This window comes from Peromyscus leucopus, chromosome X, assembly GCF_004664715.2.
Source record: "Peromyscus leucopus breed LL Stock chromosome X, UCI_PerLeu_2.1, whole genome shotgun sequence".
Classification (NCBI taxonomy): Eukaryota; Metazoa; Chordata; class Mammalia; order Rodentia; family Cricetidae; genus Peromyscus; species Peromyscus leucopus.
In genome coordinates, this window is record NC_051083.1 from 44,848,639 (window position 1) to 44,874,535 (window position 25,897).

At 34.5% G+C, this 25,897-nt stretch overlaps 1 protein-coding gene across 8 annotated transcripts in view; it reads left to right on the forward strand.

Annotated features, from left to right (window-relative positions):
* Dmd (dystrophin) overlaps positions 1-25,897 on the forward strand; it is a 2,209,767-nt gene that overhangs the window by 315,916 nt on the left and 1,867,954 nt on the right. For all 8 annotated transcript variants that reach the window (XM_028881805.2, XM_037198928.1, XM_037198927.1 and 5 more), the window contains exon 2: positions 2,724-2,785. In XM_028881805.2, the coding sequence (XP_028737638.1) occupies positions 2,724-2,785 (62 nt within the window). The remainder of the gene's footprint in view (positions 1-2,723; positions 2,786-25,897) is intronic.

Sequence of the window (25,897 nt, forward strand, 5' to 3'; positions counted from 1 at the left end):
TCTATTGCTGTAACAAAATTTCTGGGATTATGTTATTTATTCAGAAGGACATTTTATTTTGATTCATGCTTCTAAAAGTTCATAATGTTTATAGAACTTGTTTAGCTTCTGGTGAAGGACCATTGCAGAAATGCAAAGGCCTAACAGGTACTTTCAGAGATTGCACACAGAAGGAGTAACCTTTCTTTATCACTGTTATATATCTGCTTCTTCTGAGTTGGACATGATCATTGCTCAATAAATCACTGTGTTTGTCATCAGTGCTATGAGATCTTAATAGCATAGCAGTCATACATCATAGAAAAGATGAGTCTGTTATGTATTAAACATATTTTGCCTACAACAAAATTCACGTTGGTGCTTAATACATTCATATGACTGCATTTGGAACTGGGATTTAATGTACAGTGTTTCCATGTTCTCACATGGAAGGGGTACAAAGGCTCACTGAGCTATTGAACCTTCTTCACTGGATACATCAGAGCCTCCTCTCACTTCTAGAGGTTACAGAAGAGATAAAATAAAATGATTGCTTACGGGAACTCTTCAGTAGTATGGCTACCCATAAATTGTGCAAGGGAATCTTTAGTGGTGCAACTTATTACAATGCAGTTGGGACTCTTAGTGAGAAAGCTGCCATAAATTGTTCAGACAACTTCCTGGTAGTACAGCTGCCTTTTAGGTTCTAATGTTCATGTAATTAACCCTAGTAAACTTACTGGTTCACCAATCTGTACTAGGACAAAATGTTTTCTTTGGTCTTCTAGTGTCCTCTTTCTCTAGGGTGAATAAAAGTCAAGAATAGTCACAATCATAACCATTTTGTAATTACTATATTCAGTTGTTAACCTAGTCATGTGAGAGTAAGAACTCACTCCCATTAGAAGGCATTGATCAATTCAGGCAGTTTCTGCACCTTGGCCCAAGCATCACCCAGTTCCAAGTATAGCCATATGAATGTACTAAGCTGCAACATGAATTTTGTTGTGGACAAAATATGTTTAATACATCACAGACTTATCTTCTCTCTGGTGTATGCCATAGAATATTTATGTATTTGAATGAAAAAAAGAACTTGGAATTGCAAATAAGTTTATTTATGTTCAGGAATAGCCCTATATAACATCGAGAGATATTTGTCTAGACTTTTATGTCAAGCCAGTTTAAATCTGACCATTTGAAATATTCCATTTCTTATTCTATTGATTTGAAAAGAATGGTATGGAATTTATAGTAATAGAGAGGAACAGTTAGGCTTAAATATTAGTCTATTTTTATTCAAATCTGTCAACAAAGAGGCTTTCACATTGTACATTTCTGATTTGTGTGATATCATATGCTGAAATTAACTGTATGTATAGTAGCCTATGGGAATAACATAGTTAAATAATAAGAATAAAATTTTCCATCTAATAGTTACCCTTCTTGTGAATTCATATATATATGCATATATATATATATATATAAAAATCGTGTTTTTTTTTTTTTTTTTTTTTTTTTTGAAACAAGGTTTCTCTGTGTAGCTATGGCGCCTTTCCTGGATCTTGCTCTGTAGACCAGGCTGGCCTCAAACTCACAGAGATCTGCCTGCTTCTGCCTCCCGAGTGCTGGGATTAAAGGTGTATGCCACCACTGCCCTGCCTCATATTTTGATTTAAAGGGAGATGTCAATTTAATGTATGAACACATTTGTTAGGGAAAAGCACTTATTTGCAATATTTTGTATGTTTTTAAGAGAAAGAATGAAAGTTTACTACTGAAAATTATATGAGAAAAAATGTTTACAGTTTGAGGTATTTTCATAACAGTCTGTTCGACCTAAGTAAATAATATCTGAAGTATTCAGTTCTTACATATTGTATAGATGTACTGATTTATTGACTATTAACTGTACCAGACTTTGAAGAAAATATTTTAATAATGAAGGTAGATGTTTTTCCTGTCAATTTATCTCAACAGTAATTTCCAGCTTAGGAAAACAAATAATTCTGTAATGATGGCTTTTATAAAGCTCTTTCTTATTAATTTCTCAACGTCATCTATTGGTATAAATCTGTGGAGATTTTCCCTTTGAGTTTTTATTTGTAAAGTAGGAAATGTCATTTGCATTTGCAATTTCCTGACTTTAGACAGAAGGAAGCACTAGAAATTTTAGACTTGTAGGATTGGCCCCCCTTAAAGCATTTATGTTTGTCAAATAGTGTTTCCTGAGTTCTTAATTTGTGTAGAAAATAAAATACAAAGGTAACCAAGCCATGCTCCTGGTTGCTAGGGAGCCTTTCTTATATGAAGGTCAGACCTGTGTTAGAGGATATAGTAGTTGTAAAGGAATAAATAATTCTTGATTCAAAAATGAAGAAGAGAGCAGAGAGAAAGGACCAGGATTATATTTAATAAATAAATACTGCAATATAGTTTCCTTTAATTATATTAGCATGACTATTATATCAAGGGATAAATAATATCCCATTATTAGATGAAACTGATTTCAGCAATGTTCTTAGATTTGAATGAGTATGGACCTTTTGGCCATATCAATTAATTTTAGATATACTTTTCAATTAAATACCCAATTTGAACATCATTCATGTTCAACTTCATTTATCAATGACATTAACACTAAATTTAAAATAGCAATAACCCATATTACTTGAAAATTATTTTGGTTGCGAAATATAAGCTATGCTTAGTTATAACTTAATTTTGTTTATTTTACAAAATAGATGAAAGAGAAGATGTTCAAAAGAAAACATTCACAAAATGGATAAATGCACAATTTTCTAAGGTAAGAATATTTCATTACATTTATTTGAAAATTACATATTTGTTGAATTCTTGAAATGAGGTCTAGAAGTATATATTTCAAAAGTTCATATTATTTTTCTTATGTGTCATAATTTTGACTGTTCAAATCTCCAAATATTACACTGTATCTTGCTTCAGTAAATAATAGCAGAGACTATGAAAAAGAGGTGTGATTTAAGTTTACAAACTATACATGTTTGATTTTTCATCATTAGATTATTACAGTACACTTTGTCAATTATCTCCTCTATATCAAATATTAGGAAGTATAAGGGACTTTATTTTTGAGAAAACTGTCATATTTTGCCTTTCTTTACTTAGTTAATAAAAGCTAGAATAGTTGAATTTTAGTTAATTCAGCCTCTATAACTAGAGCATATTTTAAAATTCTATAAAATGATAAGTCACCTTTTTATTCTGTAGCTATCAATATATACCCTTACTATTCATTTATGCCTCAGTTTAAATCATGGTTCATAGTGTAACCCTGGATAATTATACATATAAACACAAAGTAAGATTTTAACCTTAAAAAGAAACATTCCAAGTGCAGTTTATAAAGGGGTCCATTAAATGTCAAGAGAAGAAAACTTGAGTTTACATTTAGTCATACTAGATTTGAGCCAATTAACCAAATGGTCCTATTCAGTTTTCTTATCTTTCATCATGTATATGTAAGTACACAAATCCCAAGGGTCTATTCAATATACCAAAATCAGAAAATAGGCAAATAGGAGAAAATCTGTAATCCCTGTGTGAAAATGCTTTAGGAGAGGCAAAACAGTGATAATAGACACTTTACATTTTAGTGGTAATATATGGAAGAATCTTTTTAATTGAAATCGTTTAGGAGATTGCATTGTACTGTTAATAAATATGAACTACCTCTTTCATGCACCTTTCTCCCTTTGCAAACCTTTTAGTGATAGAACCAATGTAATATAGTAGAAAATAAAAATCCCCCAAATTTCTTTTCTTACTAGTACAAAAGGCTTTTGAGTATCATGATGGTATTTAAAAGCAAAACATTGCAAACTATACTTGAGCATGTAGGAAGAGAAGCATGTTGCTGAGTTTGCACTGATATTTCTTAAACTTTTTTCAATGAATTAATAGTTAATAAAATTCTTTCACAGAACTTTAAAAAGAAACAGAAACTAGAACATGTATTTTGAAAGATGAAGTTTTTTATACTAAGTGAAATGCAAGTGTAATGTTAAACAATAACATATAACAACACAGTAGAATACTAAATAAAACTAACTGAAATGAATTTATAAATATTCAGGTCTGACTCATAATTTTAAGGATAATTTCACGATGGAAATACGTGCTTTATTTAGTATATCTACTGGTATTAGGAAATTTTATTAATGTTTAATACAAAAATAGATAGGTTTTCAATCTATTATAAATTAATTTATGAACAAATTGTAACTATAAATATATTTTTCTAGGGTAAGAAATGTAACAATACTCTAAGTCTCTAAAGCAGCAGAGAGTCTTCCTTTTTTTTAATTCTAGAGTCTCACAACATCAGGTCTAATACTAGGCAATACAGATTGGCCTCAAACTCAACTTAATCTCAGTCCTAAAACTGATGAGATTATTAGCATGAGCCAATGCTCTTCATTTATTGTTCTAAGATGTGTAAACTATGTACATTTTCATTCTCAAAATTCTAAAGGGTGTATTTTTATTATAAAAAATCTAAATGGATCATTGCTTTCTATACACTGATATTCTGAAGTATTATTTATTATAATTGTCATGTTAACATGCAAGACAAAGTTTGCTATCTCATCTTCCTTGGATAATTTCTTGGTATTGCCTTAGGAAATAAAACTCACCATTCCCCACTTTTAAGAAAGTCCGTATTTTAAAGTCATAGAATGTTCACACACAAGTGCCTAGCATTCTCAAATCTACTCACACTTACTTCATTTTTATTACAAATGTTCTCTAAATCTGTTAAAGTTGGGCCAGGAGACTCATCAGCCATTCCAAAACTGAATCTCTATTACAATAGTAAGAGGTATTTATGCAAACTGTGGTGGTTTGAATAGGTATGGCTCCCATAGACTCATGTGTTTGAATGCTTGGTCCACATGAAATGTCATTGTTGGGAGGTCTGGCCTTGTTGGAGTGTCACCTTGTTGTTGGACTTGTGTCACTGTGGAGGAAGGCTGTGGGGTCCATATGTTTAAGCTATGTATAGCACACAGTTCACTTCCTGTTGCCTGCAGATCAAAATATAGAACTCTTAGCTCCTTCTCCAGCACCATGTCTGCCTGCATGCTGTCATGCTTCTCACTCTAATGATAATGTACTAAACCTTTTAAACTGTAAGCCAAACTCAATTAAATTCTTCCCTTTATAAGAGTTGCCATGGCCAGGGTGTCTATTCACAGCAATAAACCCTAAGACACAAACAAATGAGAAAACATTTTCTGAAGTAAAATGAGAAGTTTAAAAGTATTTCTTCATTTTGCATGCCAAAACCTCATATAAGTTACTGCTTTAGCCACTTTTGAAGCTAATGTAATTAAAGAGACACAAAAAGTTATAAGGAACTTTGCAATATAAATTATCTATATGTATACATATACCCATTTTATACACAAATATATAAAATAATTTGACAGGCATTTATTGTTTCACTAACACATTTCACCAGAAATCTGGCCCTGTAGGCTATTCAAAATTATTTGAAATTGAATATTATGATCTCATGGAATAGACATGATCATTTGTATGATGATAAGTGCCAATGGAAAACTGGGAATATCATGTGAGCTATTTGAGGAAGCAGTTTTCAATCATAGAAGGAAACTTTTCTTAACAAGTGACTAAAATATGAGTCTATTGAAGAAAAGAATATTTTTCCTGTAATCTCAGTGTTTGTTATTAGTATACTAAACGAATGGCCAGATACTATTACTCATTAGTATAAATAATTAGTTCTATGTTAAGTTTTTAAAAAAGAAGAAAAATACTAACTGGAAAAATATAATATGCTGAAGAATACTTTGAAAACAAAAAATGAAAAAGTATTGTCTGCCTGTGTCTTAAATTAAATACACTCCTATAAACATACAGCAATACAATGAACACAAATACAAAGGTTTATCATGAAGGCATACAAGTATATTTACAGGATATTAGTAAATTTTAGAGTCACAGCAAATTATGTCTTTGTTACTTTGTAAAGCCACAGACAGGCTGTTTTAAAGAAATACATATGGTTAAAGATATCCTTATCATTTTGGTGTCACTAGAATGTGTTTGCAGTAAAACTCACCGATTTTTCACTTCTTTCGTACCATTTTAAACTAAACCCTATCTCTTTTTCTAAATAGCCATTCTATTAACCTTCACTTCTAAAAATTTCTACTAGAATGTGGTTTATCACATCTATTTTATATAGATAAGCAAACAATATTTATCTTAACCCAAGCACAAAGCCATTTTAAGATAAGATTAATTCAAGGTAAATATTCTTTCCATGTAATTTGTAGATATGTTATAATCCTAAAGAAATGCCTGATGTTTACCCATGACAAATATAATTCACATTATAAAAATTGTGTTCATTTACTTAGGCTTATGAAAAGAGAGCACAGATTTAAAGTCATCACCAAATGCATTTTTCCACAAAATGTGTCGTTATGTGTATGAAGACAAAAAATATGGGAATGAAAATGTTTACTACTGGGTCAATTGTAATTTATAGTGGTTATCTCCCAATGAGTTATGTGATGATTTGGATACTTCACTGTGTGTAATGACTGTCATGTTATGTATGTTTTGGTTACATCTTACTCTTTGGTTTTTCCAAGTATAATCTGCAGCTTTACATTTGACCAACACAAGCTGGGAGTGTGTAATTACTTTTGTCTATGAATATATAATAGCCAGTGGAATGATAACACATTTATTTCTTCATTGCTGACATAGATGTCTACAAGCAAAAGCTAGGGCTCATCCTATCAGGATAACAACATGATGAAGTAGCATTCACTGATTTAACATGGTTCCCATAAAGATGCTTCATGATTCCCCTTCTAGGCAGTATGAAGGGCATGGCACAATTCAAAATAACATGAAGATTGTGCATCTTGGCATGGTTAAGAAGGTTAAGTAAGTAAAAGAGCTGTTGCTTAAAGGCAGGAGCTTAACCTATCACAATCAATTCTCAGAGCCCAAGTGAAGGTAGAAGGTGAGAACTGACTCTGCAACTTGACCAGCAGATTTGTGTGTATTATAGGATTCCTCCATAGACATTCTCACAAAACTTAAATTTAAATTGTCAATCTGAAACATGGCTTTTTCACATCACTCCATGTGATAAGGTAAAATATTATGCAAAACTGATTTTCAAGAGAAAATGAAACATAAAATTTAAACTTTATGATTCTTACATTCTTTATAAGTCCACATCTACTTATAATAAAACATATACCAAAAGAACATTATAAATAATAAATTAGAAATACTGTCATTTTCTTATTGCTGAAGTAATATTCTGAATTGAAAGAATATTTATCTAATTTATGTACTGATCTCACTTACCTGTTTACTTTTGTTTCCAATGCTATCAAATGATCCTCTTGAGAACATAACATTTAAGTTGTAATCATTATCCTTATAATTTTGTCATGCTAATGAAATAAGCATGAATTTTAATCACATCATAGTGTATAGTGAATCCTACTTCTTTGTTTCGCTAACTACAGCAGCTAGTATCTCTCCCACCTTTAGTCCCACCCCACATCTGACAGCATTTTGCGTTGTTCTCCTTGCTTCCGTTTCTAACAGAATTCAAGATAGTATAAATCATGTCCTCTTGCCCATTCTTCTCACAACAAATATGCTTAAGTGTCAAGTGATCGTGTCTACATAAAGGCTGTCTGCTCCGCATGCTGTAGCTTACTTGGGAACAAAAGGCTTTGCACTGGTTGAAAACTATGTCCTTGGTTTCTGTACTAGACAGACATTTAGCAGGAATTTTTTTTTTTTGACACATCACATGTCAGAAGAGGGTATTGAAGTCCACACTGCAGGTTCCAAACCCTGTCTTTGAGGAAGGTCATCAAATCACTCTTTGACTGACCTAACAGCCTTCCTTTCCTTGTTTACATTTAGAAAAACTTTGTATCAGTTCCTTAGACAAGTGCTCTTGACCCCTGACATGATATTCAAAGTATTTCTCAGGCTTTGGAGACTATTTCATTTTTAATTTTTAAATGTGAAATTCTAAACCAGTAAGATCTATAGAAACATTCCAGAATGGTAGAAATTGAGAACTTTGAAATACTTTTGATCCCAAATATTTTGATGAAAGAGATTGAAAGTGTTTGAACCTAGATTTTTACAGCTAACAGTTTTAATGGGAAGTTTCTTAGATATCTGCACATCTCTTTAACATGCTTTTACATATTTTCTTGGCATGAAGTAGGTAAAATGGAATAGTTATCTATTTTTTTTTTATCTTGCTATCCTCTGTGTACCAATCCATACCCTAGGTATTGAACATATATTGGCCAAACACAAGTGTGAATGAGTTCAAAATTTATAATCAGTAAGTTTGTATATAAGTACTAAACAAAATATCTGTTAGGTCCAAAAAGGGTTTCAAAATGGTCATAAATGATTACCTGACTATAATCCAGGAAGGGTTCTGATTGGGTAAACAGAAGCCTAAACTCAGCATTCTTCAGGAGTCTCTCAAGGCTGGTTTCTGTTTATCAGGAAAACCACTACATTCTTTGACTGCCCCCAACACTCAGCTATGTAGGGCAGGGGTATCTAGTCCCACATTAATCCTAACACCCTGTGTCAGCTCAATGAGCCCCATATTGTCTTGCTGACAATCATATAAAATCCACTCACTTGCCCACCATAGCATTCTGTTCTTGGAGGAAGATGAACAGTTTGATTTCCTCCAGGAAACCTCTTTTTTAACCCACGGAGTGGTCCAGTTCACTGGTTTCACTGAATCCTCATTTGCAGTTCCTAAGTTAGCTGAATTACTAGGGCAGAATTGTTGTGTCATGAAACGATTACCTAAGATATAAACTAGATTTTCTGCCCTTAGCTTCCTGTTGCTTCCTATTCTTTCTTTGTTATTGTGAAAAATCAGATCATAAGAGAAGATGAAGGACACTAAAGCGTGTACCAGCCTTTGGTAGTACTTGAATTTGGTCAAGTCTTTTAGAGTGAATGGTGTTGGTCCAAACAAGCAGAAATTATGAGATTTCAGAGAGTTTTATTTTGATATAGCTTCATATAAATAATATTGAGAATTGTATTTTTATGGTTAACCTTTCGAATGACCTAATGAGATGAAAACTAAAGCAAAGGAAAGTAAACATTTAGGTGGCTTGTTCAAGGTAAGTGGATGATAAGATCATACCAGGAAGTAGACTCTGGAAATCCATGATACTTCCATATCTTCTGTTTTTCTGGTAACTGCTCTACCTATACAACCTTGTACTTTTCTTCATGCATTACAAAAAGAGGAAGACCCATGAAATATGAGGAAGTGGTTAGAAGACACTAAAAACATTTTTGAGAAGATATAAGTGCTTGTAACAGCTGCTTTAATCCATTTTTCAATATTTAACTATATCAAGACACTAATATTCTAATGAGGCTTTTCTATTGACTACATGTGTTTGAATTTCAATACATTTAAATTAATATTAATAGAGTGGAATTCTTTTTACATACTAGTTTTTGCTGAGAGAAGCAATGTAGTTTTTAATTAAATAATTCAAACCAAGTATTTTTATTGTAAGTTTGCATTTAATTTCTAATAGTCATCAAGAAGTTTATTGTACATGAGGTTATTTTATTAACTAATATAAAAGCGTTTTATGAGAAATTAAAAATTGGGCTTTCATGTGTATAGATTCCACAACTGCAATACTTACTGCTACAAACACTTGTAGAATGTGTCTTAGATTTTGTATCAAGATATTGTACTAATGGTTCAGTTCACTGAGAACCATTCCCTTGAATGTGTTGCAAAGTGTATAACAAAGAATATCATTCAGATAATTACAGAAAAATGGGAATTTTTATAGATCTCATACTTTACGCTGAACGGCTAATCTTTCTTAGAAATATTTTGTTATTATTTAACTAACTTTTACTGTGATTTAAATACTTCAGTTAATTTTAAAAAGTACATAAATTTTACTTTCTATATTATATGTTTGGAAGTACCTTAATACAGATTTGAAATTGCCAGCTGCTGTTCTTGTATAGTATGCAGTGGTACTGGTGGTAAGCCCATTTCACTTGAGAATTTAATTATTTACCTTTTAGTGATATTGTTGCCAGAAAAAATGGAAAAAAGAACATATTACTTACAGATGATGGGTAAATGAATTATTTATTATAATTATTCTGCCTTGGGGCCATATATAGCTTTCTAACAGAGGAACAAATTTAGAGTTCGTAGAGATGGCTCAGTGGGTAAAAGTGTTTGATGCCAAGTTTGAAGACATGAGTTTAACCCCCATATCCCACACAGGAAAAGAAGAGAACTAACTATTGCAAGTTGTCTCTTCCCCTCTACATATGTGCCTGTGGCATGTGTGTATTCAAACATATGCACATATAAATAAAGATATGCAAACTCATAATATGTAAAACAGTTAAATTTTAAAAAGAAAAATAAAAGTTCGCCTTTGTGATTCATTTTCATTTTGGGTAGGATAGTTGGCACTCCTGTACCATCTCATCAGAGGTATATTGCTGATAAAATAATCTTTCAATTGAGTACAATCTGTGTGTGCGTGGCAGAGTATCCTCTACTGATAAAGGTATAATATAAGACGAGTTTTCTTTAAGAGATTCCCATTAGAAGCAACAGATAATTCTGTAAAGAAATAGCTAAAATCGTAGCTTGCTTTTAATATAGTAGAAGTACTCTGGGGATACACATGAATTACTTAGAGAGGAGGATGACTTTAAAAGTGACCCTTAACCAAACATTGGGCATGCAGAAGCAAAGTTAAGAGAAATGAAGGCACATGAAAGTGTATGTAGAAATGTAGAATGATTAAAACCTTGCATTTTCAGGTTAGTGATGACAAAGAAGGTTTGAGTATTTCATTGTTGAGCTTGCAGGTCCAACATTTATACATTATTTTGGTTGAAAAACCACAGAAGTTCTAAAGCAATAAGCCCTGATGGATTAATAAGACTGATTTACCACTGTTAATCTTTCATGAAAAATTTAGTCTGAAGGCTACAGTTTCCATCTAAGAAATGTGAGCATGCATGTGCAATGAAAGGGTAACTGGGTTACATTTGCTTGGTAGAGACATTTGATGAAATACACACCTCAGAATAATGCAACACATGAATCATTCCAAGAGTATTTTACAGTGTGGATTCCTGTAATTCACAGACAGTATTTCCAATTCAATTATGGTACAAAATATAGAAATTTTCATTTCTAACAGATTTCTAGGCAGCTCTGATAGTGTATGTCCAAGAACCATGCTTTGGAAACTATAGCCATAGAATATGAGTTATTTAACCAGCTCTACAGAAGAATATGTTTGAAGAAATGCCACTGAGAATCTAGTGAGCCCTCAGAGGGAATGGCTTTTCCTTCTGTTTCTTGTTAGATGAGAATCACTGCACTCGCTTTAATCTCAGATCTGTTTTGTTGCGCTTTCTTATCTATGAGTACACAGAAGATGAGCAGAGACATTAAAATACTTACACTCAAAGTTTGGAAAACAGTCCACCTTATCAATATTGATTTAATTTTCACTTATTCTGGCACTATAATTATTTAATCTATAACAATGTAATTCTTGTCATTTTTTACTTAGTTTCATCAGAATCATTTCATTCAGTGACAGTCTGTGGTTCTTCCAGTGTACTTTGCTTATTGAGTTTTTTGCTTATTGAATAATAAATTATTATTATTATTAACCTTTTGAAGATTTCCCTGACTTCCTAGATGTTCTATCAAATTATGGTTATTTTAGTCAGAAGCACAATCTATGGATATAAATTCACCCACAGAAACGTCTCATAATGCAGACAGAGGGCAGGTTTGTAAAGATTTTGGTAGCAAATGGCAGAATGTGGTTTGAAGAATGGGTTTGCTATTCTTGTCCTAATTTAAACTAGATTTCACCACCCTAATTCTGTGTGCAGGGAAAAAGAACAGAATTGTGACTAACTGATGAAAGGAGACTAGTAGATCCCTTAATTAGAAATACTACTGAATTCATTCCAAGGTTTATTTTTCAGCTAACTTTAATAAGAATGAATGAGAATTGTTTTCATTCCAAAGGAAAACCAGTTATTTCAATCTATATGATTCATCAAGGGTATGTTTTATAAGAGCTGCTCCTCTTATCAAAATCACTAATATCTTTTATGTCATAAAGTGGATAAATGTTTTAAATATTCATGAAGCTCTTATCTTCCATAAATAATTATTTATTATGTTTAATCAACATGTTTTGCTAGGTAAGGTGGAATATATTTTCAATTACAACTCTTGAGAGGCAGAGGCAGGTGTAACGTTATGAGTTCGAGGCCAATCTGTTCTACTCAGCAAGTACAATGCTAGTCAGAGCTAGGTAGTGAGACTCTGTGTATAAAAAGGAAAGAAAAGGAGAGGAAGAAAACATTTTATTATAAATATGCGTAAACTCTACAATATCATGTCATTTATTGTATACATGCTACATCTCAGGTGTTCTATCTTTTATTGAAAGAACTTTCCTTTTTTTTTTTTTTTTGGTTTTTCGAAACAAGGTTTTTCTGTGTTGCTTTGCTCCTTTCCTGGAACTCGCTTTGGAGACCAGGCTGGCCTCAAACTCACAGAGATCCGCCTGCCTCTGCCTCCCGAGTGCTGGGATTAAAGGCATGTGCCATTTTCATACAATATATTTTGATCATGTTTTCCTCTCCTCTAGTTTCTCCCCACCCACTCAACTTTATGTTCTTTTTTCTTTTTTTTTCTTTAAAACAAAAACAACACTAAAATCACCAGAATCACATACATGAAAAACCCCACAAAAACACAAAAATGGAAATAAAAATAAATAAGCAAAAAACAAAAAAGAGGAGGGAAAAACAATGGCACATTTCTACAAAAATACTATTGAGTTCATTTTGTGATGGCCAATTATTTCTGGACATGGGGTCTGCCCTGACCTGTCATTTGGTTAATACACCCAGTAAGTCTATATTAGAGAAAACTTTTTTTTTCAACTAGTGGGTATCAATCGCAGATAGCCTAATGGTTGGGACTGGAACTTAATCCACTTCAATCTTTCAGTTGTGGGACCTGGTCTGACTTGAACCTTTGCAGGCCTTGTGTATGCTGCCACAGTTTCTGTGAGTTCATATTTCCTTCTGTCCTGTTGTGCCTGGATGGCATTGTTTCCTTGGAGTCAGTCAAACTCTGGCTTTTACAGTCTATCTCCCTCTCCTTCTACATATATTCCTGAACCATGAGAATTTTGATAAAGACATCCCATTTAGGACTGAGTGGTACAATGTCTCTCACTTCATATTTTCCAATTGTGGGCTTCTGTGTTAATATCCATTTACTAAAAGAAGAAACTTCTCTGATAAGGACTAACAGAGGCTGAATTATGGGTATAGCAGTATGTCATTAGGGGTCATTTTATTACTATGTTTCTTTAGCAAGTTCTCAACATGTGGGTCATGACCCCCTTGGGGGTCTGTCAACCCTTTCACAGAGTCAACTAAGATCATCAGAAAGCGCAGATATTTACATTATGATTCATAATAGTAGGAATATTATAGACATGAAGTAGCAATGAAAATAATTTTATGGTTGAGGGTCACCACAATGTAAGGAACTATATTAATGTTTGCAGCATTAGGAAGTTTGAGAACCTTTGCTTTAGCAGAATAATAGTATTAGGCTTTCTCCTATTTCCCTAGTTCAGGTTCTTGGCCATTTCAGCAGTATTAGGTAGAGGTTCCATCTCATGGAGTGGGCCTTAAATCCAACCAGAAATTGGATAATCACTCCTATAACATTTGTAACACTATGGCACCAGTATATCTTGCAGGCAGATCAGTGATGGAAAATCTTTTTTTCCCCTTTTATTTTATTTTACAATACCATTCAGTTCTACATATCAGCCACGGATTCCCTTGTTCTCCCCCCTCCTGCCCCCTCCCCTTCCCCCCAGCGACCCCCCATTTCCACCTCCTCCAGGGCAAAGCCTCCCCAGAGGACTGAAATCTACCTGGTAGACTCAGTCCAGGCAGGTCCAGTCCCCTCCTCCCAGACTGAGCCAAGCGTCCCTACATAAGCCCCAGTTTTCAAACAGCCAACAGTGACAGAAAATCTTGATAATTTACTTTCTCTGCCTCTTCCTGTAGCTTGCAGAGTACCTATAGTATCATGAGCATTTGTTGGTAGTGGTGAAGCTTTTAAATTTTTAATAGTTTAAGGATTTAACTTATGCATATAATGTTTTTGTTCATTAAGCCCTCTTTCCTATTCCCTTCCTTCTAATTCCTTACCTATTCTCAACATCTATATTCCCTCCTAATTGGCTATTTATTTACTATTTTTTTTAACTCATGGAGTCTACTTAGCACTGCCAGTATGGGCATGAGGGTAGTGCGATCTACTGGAGCATAGGAGTTAATAAAACTGTTAAGAGACAAAATCCCATCAATCATCAGGTGCTTTGATCTAAGCGAACAAGGGGAAAGCCCTCAGTACACTACTGAAAATTCTGTGTCAACATGTGTAGACCAATATTAAAAGGTCTTATTAATAAAAACAAACCTGGAGCCAGGTATTGGTGTGAACACTGAAAGATCAGAAAAACAGAAAAAGCCACATCCAAACTCACCTCTCCAACTTCTCAGCTGATCTTGTTTCCTTAAACTGGAAGCCTGAGTCCTCACCCGAATGGATCTCAGCTGAACTGCTGCTCAAAAGTTTAAAAGCTTAAAAAGCCTCTAGTTCCTGGTCCTCACACCTTATATACTGTTCTGCTTCCTGCCATCACTTCCGAGGATTAAAGGTGTGTGTCTTTTCCAAGCAAGGCATGAGATCTCAAGTCCTGGGATTAAAGATGTGTGCCACCATGACTGGCTTCTATGTCTATCTAGTGGCTGTTCTGTTCTCTGACCCCAGATAAGTTTATTAGGGTACACAATATATTGGGGGACACAATATCACCACAAACATCTTTCGTTTTAATCTTTGTAATCAGAAGATGCACTTTTAGAACGTGATGCATGCTAAGACAAATGAGGATAAATGTAGAATAAAAATACAATAGAGGAGCAGGGCAGTAGTGGTTCACACCTTTAATCCCAGCACTCAGGAGGCAGAGGTAGGTGGATATCTATGAGTTAGAGGCCAGCCTGGGCTACAGAGTGAGTTGAGTTCCAGGAAAGGCTCCAAAGCTACACAGAGAAACCCTGTCTCGAAAAACCAACAACAAAAAGAAATAGAATAGAGGAGACATATTTCAAGAAATGAGTTGTTATTTTATGTAGTGTATTCTGGAAGGCTTCACTGGAGAGAAATATTTAAAAATAATCCAAAATTAAGGGTAAATAGTGAATCTTGGCTATGTCTTGGAGAACAGTGTTTTAGGCAAAGAGAAGAATGTATACAAAGGATCAGAAGAGGCAATATATTTTCAAAAGACAGCAAAGTAGTTAGACCAAAGTGACTAGTTAGAATAGGTTACAAAATTGGGCAGATAATTGAAGGATGATGCCTTATTTATCATTATATAAAGACCTCAAATTATACATTATGGGATATTGGGAGATTATTTTTGAGAATTTCGGCAGTAGTCAGGAGCCATATAAATTAGAACATGGGCTATCATGGTACAAATAGAGCAATGAGTTGGAAACATCGAAGTAGTAAATGCAGGTGCATGTGACTAGGATTACATTGACAGCCATTGGCCCAGGGATATATTTTGAATTCATTTTGATGGAAGAAAATAATATTTGTTAATGGACTTGATATGTAGATTCAACTGAGGAGAAAAATAATTCTAGCTTGAGCAAAAGAATGGGGGGATAAATACTTACTGGGAAAAGAAATACTATCGGAGAAGGTGATTTAGAATGAAGTATATATATGGGATTTCCAAGATGAATCCTGGAAATTTTTTGTAGTATGTTTCAGTGGTAGTAGTATTAATTTTCAACTCCTGCAACTTACACCCAGAAGAAAAATAAACTAACCTCCACTTTGAAAAAAATAAGAGAAAATATGAGGACCTTTTGCATTATATGTTAATGTGTATGTAACCAGTAGAAATGCATTGGAGTTAATGTGATATTTGCCTTCCTTACTGACTTCTATGTTCAATGTCCATAAATCTATATAATTTCGTTCTTAAAATTGGTTACTATGTGATTCTTATGATTACATTATAACTGGAGTTTCTGTAACGTTTATGCCTATTGAATACTTTGAAAATATGAACCTTGATATCATTTTATATTCTTCTTAAAGCATATTTTTAGTGTGCAATAATGCTTGCACCAGATGGAAGAAAGGAAGGAACAAAAGAAGGAAAGGAGAAAGGAAAGAAGGGAGAAAGGAAGAAAAAAAAATCCTTGAGCATATTAGTCACTGTTTCAGACCTATCTTCTGTTTCTATTTTTCTTCTTGTTTCACAAATGACTTTTACCCAGAGTCTAACATTGCGTTGAAAACAGAACATACTTAAAAAATGACACATGACTTCCAAATATCCATTTATAACATACTAACCATACAATGGTCAAGAATTAACTGAAAGCTATGAAGCTGTAAATGGGTAGAAGTTTATTGGGTTTATTAAAAACGATAGGATTGGGTTAATGTTAAGGGAGAAAGGACTAATAATGAGTCTGATTGTTGCAGAGTATCTTTGAATACTGAGCAGATACGGAACTATATATGAACGTAGGAACAGAGGTGGAAACTAGGAAGACATGTTTAGAGGAATTCATTTCTATAGTTTGATACACTGACATTTTCAAGTTGAGGTGGTTGTGAGACAGGCAAAGAATAAGTATCAGGTGCAGATATGCAAGTTAGACTGGCATTTAATTCCCTGTTCGTCTTTTAGTGTATGCGAATGTTAATGAGTTATAGTGGCTTTCTAAGGCCCAACTTCCCTATGAAATATTTATTTACAGTATTAAAAGCTGTTGCAATTGTAGATCACATAAAATTATGCCTAGCACATGGTAAACATTCAATTAGTGTTGGTTATTATTTTAATGCAGGCGAAAAGACTTGCAGTCTTCTGAGTCAGAGTGCTTCGGGCTGCTGTGTCTTTTTCTCCTTATTATGATGCTGAGTAGGATTTGATAGTTGATGGATTTTAGTTAAACAGTGTTTTGCTAAAAGGCATATGGGAATTGGCTGGATTTTAACAAGCAATGTGTAGAAAACATTGTCTATTAGGTTGGAAAACACAGATTTGTGATTGTGTTTGCTAGTTTTAGTAGTACAAATTAAAAGGGGAAGAAAGAAAGAAAGAGAGAGAGAAAGAAAGAGAGAGAAAGAAAGAAAGAAAGAAAGAATGAGAAAGAAAGAAAGAATGAAAGGAAGGAAGGAAGAAAGGAAGGAAGGAAGGAAGGAAGGAAGGAAGAAAGAAAGAAAGAAAGAAAGAAAGAAAGAAAGAAAGAAAGAAAGAAAGAAAAAGAAAGAAAGAAAAAGAAAGAGAAGGAAGAAAAGAAGAAAGGCAGGCAGGCAGGCCAGCAGGCCAACCAAAGGTACCTCAGCTGAAATTCTTAGACAAATACACAGGACCCAGGAGTGAAGGTATTTACAGAGTGGATCAAAAGAAGAGGGTAAATGAAGGAAGGATCCTAACATAGATCCTTAAGAAGATGGGAATGGTTACCATTATCTAAGCCTTAAGGAGTTCAAACTAAGACAATAAATCAAATCTGTTGATAGAAATCCCGAACGGTTGATATTGGGCCTGATAAGCAGCATCTGCTCTTCTAATACCGCTCTTTTCATTTCTTCCACATTCAATCCCTACCCTGTGTCATATTTCTTTTTTTCCTCATTTTTAGTAAAGCATAGTCTCCGTTCACTGCCTAAAAAAAGGACACAAAGGAGGTGAATTTTACACTATCGTACTGCAAAAATATTTTATTCCATTACTCATGATTTTTTTAATTTTAAAATATTAGGTTGTACTTTTTAGCTCAGATTTAGTCTTACAGCAAAACTGAGAGATGGATAGGAAGATAGTTTTATCATGTATTTCTGTCCTCTATACATGCCTAATCTCCCCGATTACCAGTTCTGTATCAAACATTTTTAACATTTGTGGATCATGCTGACACATTATTAGCTGAGTCTATGGTTAGCTAGAATTAGGTGTCATTCTTGGTGCTTGTGTTGCATGGTCTTGAACATCTGTTAAAATATCTCAGATTAGTTTCAATGTCACCTAATAGCTGTGTGTACATCTAGTTGATCCTCCCCTTCCTCCAACCTTGCCACCCACTAACCTTCCATATTTTGGCTTTCAAGAATGACATGCATTTAGAATCTTGAAATTTTTAGTTTTTTATAGCTATTTGATTAGTGTTGTGCATTTAAAGTTCTTCCCCGTCTTTTCATAACTTGATAATTAATTTCTTTTATATTTAATAATGCACCTTTTCCCAAGTGGTCCACGGTTTATCTATTCACATGCTGAAGGACATCCTAGCTCTTTTCAAGTTTTGAAATAGTAAATGAAGCTTCTATAAATAATAGGGTGAAGATCAGATAAAGGCAAAGATTTCAGCTCCTTTGGCAAAAACACAAGAAATGCCATGACTAGCTCTTATGATGAGAGTATCCTAACAATTTTGTTAGAAAACTGCCAAACTTTCTTGTAAAATAATTGACTCATGTTATATTCCAAAGAGCAACAAAAGCGACTTCTACTTCAAATCCATACCAGCATTTGGTGGTGTCAGTATTCTAGATTCAGGCTATTTTAATAGAAATGTAATGGTTTCTCATTTTTATTCTCATTGTTCTGATTGGGTAGAACATGAAATATCACTTCACATGTTCATTTATTATGTCTATGTCTTCTCTGATAAGATTATTGTTAAGGTCTTTCATCCTTTTTCAATTCCATTATAATCGTTTCGTTAAATTATAAGAATTATTCACAGGTTCTATAATGACTATTAGGATAGACACCAATCTGAGTGCAGGGGAAGGCTAGCTCAAGAACCCTGTCCATTATTGCTATGAGTCTTAGCTGGGGTCAATCTTGTGAGTTCCTGGTGTTCCACCCCTGTAATGGTACACTCTGTAGCAGGAATCTTAAAAGTTCTTATTAATAAAATCAAACCCGAGGCGAGTTATTGGGGTCCATGCTGGTAGATCAGAGAGACAGAACAAGCCACAGCTTACCTCACTTGGTCAACTTCTCAGCTGGACTTGTTTCCTCAGACTGGAAGCTTCTGTGTCCTCATCCCAATGGCTCTCAGCTGAACTGCTGCTGGAAAGCCTGAAGCTTAACCAGCCACATGTTTAACCAGCCAAATGCTGCTAGTTTCTGGTCCTCACACGCCTTACATATCTTTCTGCTTTCTACCACCACTCTCTGGGATTAAAGGCTGGCTTTCTGGGATTAAAGGCGTGTGTCACCATGCTTGGCTGTTTCCAATGTGGCCTTGAACTCACAGAGATCCAGAGGGATTTCTGTCTCTGGAATGCTAGGATTAAAGGCGTGTGCTGTCACTGCCTAACTAGTGGCTTTTCTGTTCTCTGACCCGAGATAAGTTTATTAAGGTACACGATATTTTGGGGAACACAATACCACCACAACACTCTCTCAAGATATCTCTTTCATTGCTCTCCCTCTCTCTTTCTCCCCCATTTTCCCACCTCCCATCTCCTCCCATACCCTCTCATCTATCCCCCCCCATCTCAGTTTTCCCAGGAGATCTTAACCTTTCCCCCTTTCTGGAGCGATCCATGTGTGTTCCTCTTAGTGTCCTCCTCTTTACCTAGCTTCTCTGGGGTTGTGTATTGTAGCCAGGTTATCCTTTGCTTTGCTCCTAACATTCACTGATGGAAGCAGATGCAGAGACCCAGAGCCAAGCACTTGGCCAAGATCCTGGAGTTCAGTTGAAGAGAGGGAGGTCAGAATCATGATGGGAAAAACCACAGAAATAGCCGACCAAAGCTAATGGGAGCTCATGGACTCTGGACTGACAGCTGGGGAGTCTGCATGGAACAGAACTAGGCCCTTTGAATGTGGGTGAAAGTTGCATGGCTTGATGTGTTTGTGGGTCTCCTGGCAATGGAACCAGGACTTTACTGGGTATACAAACTGGCTTTATAGACACAATTCTCTATGGCACAATGCCTTACTCAGCCTTGATGCAGGAGAGAGTGGCTAGGTGTAGCCCCAATATGGTATAGTAGCCTGTGTTGACTACCCAAGGGATGCCTTACTCTCTATGAGGAGGGGATGGTGGTGGGATGGGGCAGCTAGAGGGAGCAGGAGAAGAGAAGGGAGGGGGAATGGGTTGGTATGTAAAAGGGCAGAAAAAAATTTAAAAAAAAAATTTATATATATATATATATATATATATATATATATTAAAAAAAGAAACAAAAACCTCAAACAAAACAAGAATTATTCATAGGCAGGCATGATGGCACATGCTTTAATCTAATCAGGCAGCTGGATCTCTGTGAGTTCAAGGCCAGACTGGTTGACATAGTGAGGTCTAAACCAGTCAGGGCTACTTAGTAAGATCCTGCCTCAACACACACACACACACACACACACACACACACACACACACACACACACACTCACAACTAATTATTTATGTATTCTTAGTAATAGTTGTTTAAAAGATGTCTTTTTGTGAATATTTTCTGTATTGCATAGCTTTCAATACAGTCTTTTGAATAATTTCACACACAAGAAGTTTAATTTTAATGAAGTCTATCTTGTATCTCAGAAAACAAATGACCAAATCCAAGGATATCCCCTAAATCATAGTCTCAGACTTTTATAGTTTTGCATTTTACATGTAGAAAAACATTAGTAAAGATTCTCTGGGGATATAGAAGGAGTCGATATGTGCACAGGTATATGACAGGGAATTTAGTGTTTTACACAATTACTCTGGCTGATAAGGCTCATCACAGGCCATCTGTGGGCTAGGAATCCTGAGATGATAGTTGGCTCAGTCTAATTCTGAAGAACATGAAGTCTGGGAAGAAGACCATGATTCAAGTCTCAGTTAAATAACAAAAGACAGAAAATCTGAGAGGTCATTCGTGTAAATCCTGCAATAAGGTAGCCCAAAAGCCTAAGGTATTGAAACAATTTTGTCCCAGCTCATAGGGGAGAAAGGCCAATTAGCCTTCTGTTTTTGGTCTCACTTGGTTCCCAGCTGATTGCATGAGATTGACCCACGTAAGGGGAGGATTTTACCCGCTTAATCCAGTCAGACTCAAATAGTTTTCACTGTTGGAAGTTCTGTGACTCCAAGTATTTATTTCTTAATCCCATCAATCTGGCATCTAAAATTAAGCATCACAAAAGGTCTGTGATTCATTGCGAGTTGTGCTTTGTAAAATATGAAAGATGTACACCTGGATTCTTTTCTTTTTGAATAAGGATATCCAGTTGCTAAGGCACAATATGTTTTGCTTAAGTCTTACGCTGTTGTTCTTGTGTCAAAGATCAGTTAACTGTTCATAGGCCTATTTCTTTGCTTCCTATTCTGGACCATTTATCTATTTGTCTGTCTTTTACCATGACCACAGTTTCTTGATTGCTTCATGGTAATACTTCAACCCCTGTCAATCTCTAGCTGTGTTTTCTGTCATTATTATACATGATATTCTGAGTCTCTTACCTCCTTTCTATAAACTTTAATAGCATGATTAATGTATTGGCCTTTTGATTGGGACTGTATTTATTCATTAATTTGAAGAAAACATGTTGAAAATATTGAACCTAAATTTCCATGGAAATGAAACAAGGGCCCATTTATTTTGTTCTTTGATTTCTTTTAGTATAATCTTATAATTGTTTCAATTATATTTATTTTGTTTTATTTTTGTCTAAGTATGTCATTTGGAAAAGGCTATGGTAGCTCATATTAATAATTTTAATTTTAAATTTCACTTGTTTACTACTGACATATAGGAAAGTGTTTTTACATTATTATATGTATAAGCTTATATTATAAAACTTCTACAATACATATTGGTTTCACAAGGGGTTTTATTGTCAGTCATTTCAAATTTTCTATGTATATAATCATGTCAGCTGTAAAAAAAGACAACTTACTAACTACTTTACCATTAGCATATGTGTTCTCTTTTTGCTATGTATTAAGATTGAAAAGTCTCAGTGAAAGAGAACATTGTTACCTTCTTCCAAATGTAATTAAGTATGTATGCTGGTTAGTTTTTGTCAACTTGCAACAAATGAGAATCACAGGAGAAGGAGGAACCTCCACTGAGCAATTGCCTTCCTCAAATTGTCTATGGGCATCTCTGTGGGATGTTTTCTTAATTAATGATTGATGTGGGAGGACCCAGTCCATTGTGGTCAGTACTACACCTGAACAGATGGTCCTGGAATGTGTGAGACAGCAGACTGACCAAGCTACTGGTGTCAAGCCAGTAAGTAGCATTCCTCCATGGACTCTATTTCAGTTTTTTGCCTTCTGGTTGCCTTGGATTCTTACATGACTTCCTTCAGTTATGGACTATGATGTGTAAGATGAAACATATTATTTCCCCTCCAAGTTACTTTTGGTCTGTGTTTAATGCTGTGTTTAATCACTGCAATAGAAAAGTAGGCTAGAACAGTATGTTTCTGTTTTTTTTTTTTTAATATTTAATAAGACCTTAACTCTAGAATAACTGTTCACTATGCATGTACTCATCATCATGTTTGGAATTCTACAGTCACTTTTCTCTGCTTTCTGTGGATTTTTCAAAAATTTATGGCATTAATTGCTGTTTTATTTTACAAGTGAATGACAATTCGTTCATTCATTTGCTAGTTAATAAAAAGGTGAGCTATTTCCATGTTAGAGCTGTTACAAATATAGCAGAAGTGAGATTTTAGAAAGAACTTCTCTCCTTTCTTTTCCTTTATTTTTGTTCATTAGCCTTCTTTGCACAGTCTCTTACAAGTATTAGTCTTTCCTCTTACCCTCTCTTATCTTCCTCCTCTCTTTATCTCTGTCTCTTCTTCCTACATGTACCTTCTTTAGATTCATGTCATTTTATTTATTTTGTGACTCACTGAGTTTAGCCAGGGCCATGTTCACATTTTAATTTTACACCAGCATTTCTCTACTGCTCTTGCATTACATATATTTTCTAAATTTCATCTTTCTTATGTACTTTTGTATTACTTTCAGGAACTGTTTTCATGTTGTGTGTTATTCTTCAAACCATCTAGCAATCATAGAGCTTTGTTTATGTTAAACTGTGAAATATTAATTTTTGACACAATGAAGCAACTTTTCACTTTAAAAAAAACACTATGATAAAGAGGAAGTCCTGACCACTTTAATTTAGCATATTATACTTTGTATTATAGTTCAATCTAAAAACAATCATATTATTGAATGAAGACAGAGAGAATATTTTTATATTAAGATGAGAAAGAGTATTAATCTTCTAGTTGTATTTACTCTTACATAACAATATGCTAGAGCTATTGGACAGGACAACCTGCCAAATTACAATAATGCTACAGAAGATGGTTGCAGATAGGAGCAGCAGTATCCCATTCTGCAGGTATTTTTTACCCAAAACAAAAACACCCCTAGCATTAAAAAGATACACATTCGTAGAAACTAATATCAGTGAAACAGCTTAGTAAATTAGTATACTATGGAATTTCTGTATTTATGTATGCAAAATAAAGAAATTTTCTGTGTATAATTTATAATAAACATGAAGAAATTAACTCACAGAACAACAGAAGAAGCAAGAACCAAATTTAACTAAGATTTCTTTCTACCTGTGTGTATGTGTGTAATATGTCTCTGTGAATGCATATTTGTGTGTGTTTGCACATTAGAGTACACAGGCATGTGTACACATGTATTTTTGAAGGCTAGAGGTCAATTTCAGGTTTCTTCTTGTATCACTCTTTATTTTTATGAGCTAGGAGCTTTCGCTGAACCCAAAGCCCATGGATTCAGCTATACTGGCTGGTCAATGAGCTTTAGCTATTTGTCTCTGACGCCCTCCCCCTGCCTACTATCACTAAAGTTACAGATATATGCCACCATTCTTAGCTTTTATATGGGTTCTGGGAATCTGAACTTAGGTTCTTGTGATTGCATGGTAGGCATTTCCTTACTGAATTTCTTTGTGTCCAACAAGAATTTTCAGATTCCTATCTGTAAAACTCTTTTTCCAAGACTCAAAGGTGCATCAATGTGAAATATATAACTTGTTTCAAAAGAGCACTGCATCATACTGTAAAGTCAGATATTTTTAAATGGCTAAAACTCTAAGAAAAGAATGTGAAATGTTTTCATGAACCTCTTTTATAAAAAGAATTATACTAAAGGGAATAATATATAAGTTTAAAACCTTGTACCTACCAGTGGCCAAATCCTTAAAGAAAATTCTATCCTTCTCTGAGCAGGAATCAAGTACCAGTAGCTTCTCAGCCTGGGTTGGAACTTCATGCCCCATTCCCATGCTGGGATTTTGTCTGCTTTGAGCCTTTGTGAGGTCATTAAGTATAACTGCCTTTCTGTGTCAGGAAAACAGCACCACCTCTGGCTCTAATACCTTTTCTGTTCCCCTCTTCCTTGATGATCCAAAGCTATGGGAGGAGGGAATATTATATAGATGTCCTGTTTAAGGCTAAACACTCTGCAGTCTTATTCTCTGCACCTGACACTGTTGTCAACCCCTGTTTGTATAACAATTTATTTAAGACAAAATTAATGTTTAAACTTGGATGGAATACTTAAGTTGTGATCATGGGTCTAGATGAAGTAGACAGTATAATACTAGCACTTTAGTGGCTAAATTGAAATTTGAAAGAGTAAATTCAAGGTTGGCCTAGGATATATAAAGTGATTAAGGGTGGCTGGAACTACATACTCAAGACTTCATCTCAAACAAAATGAAACAAACATTGAAATCTGAACATATTCTTCCCAAATCTGGTAAAAATGAACAAAAACACAAAGAAGCAAGCAAACAAAAAGTACAAAAGCTGTTTGTTCATAATCTTCAGATTTGGGGGGCAAGAATTTCGCGTTTTCACCTATGGGATAATAATTCAATAAACAGATTGGGTCATGGAAAAGAAAAGTTTCCCTTTGTTCTTAATTCTTACCTTGGAATCTTATAACCGAAGCTGGGATGGCAGGTGCAGAAGAGAACAGAAGCTCATCAATAATACTAGGAACTGCGTAAAATACAAAGAGGTACATTAAAGCGCTGACTTCTATAGCATCTTCTAGGGGAACCATGTTTTCCATGGGTGACACAAGAATATGGAGTCTCTAATGGTGACGAATAGAGGAAAAGCTGAGAGAGAACAGTGGATGGGAACTGGTTAGTTCAGTTTGTTAAGTAGCGTGTTCTTGTGTCATCTCCAGGCAAAAAAGGAGTGAAAATTTTTCTCTGATGACTGGACTGTCCTTCTGGTGACCAGACTGTCCTTCCTTGTAGAAAGAAAGAACACCTTGTAAACTTATGACTAGCTTCTAGACAAACAAGAGGATGTCTCCTTCTGAATTACCTTTGGCTCAAAATAATCATTGTCTTGGTGGACCATTTTTGGATGACATGCTTCAATATTCTAAAGTTAGATGACAACCTCATAGTGTATTTTAGTATTTCTTTAATTTGTGAGTTTTTGAAAAATGAGTTTGGATGCTTTGGAAAATAATCTTGAGTTTTCTTAAATTAATAAAATGTTGATTTACTTATATTGATTATAGTAGTATGTTTCACTGTTGTTTCTTTCTTTTAGAAATTTGTAAAATATTTGTCATTCATCTTTGAACAGCTTTCCTCATTATTTTATCCAAAAATTTCTCCTGA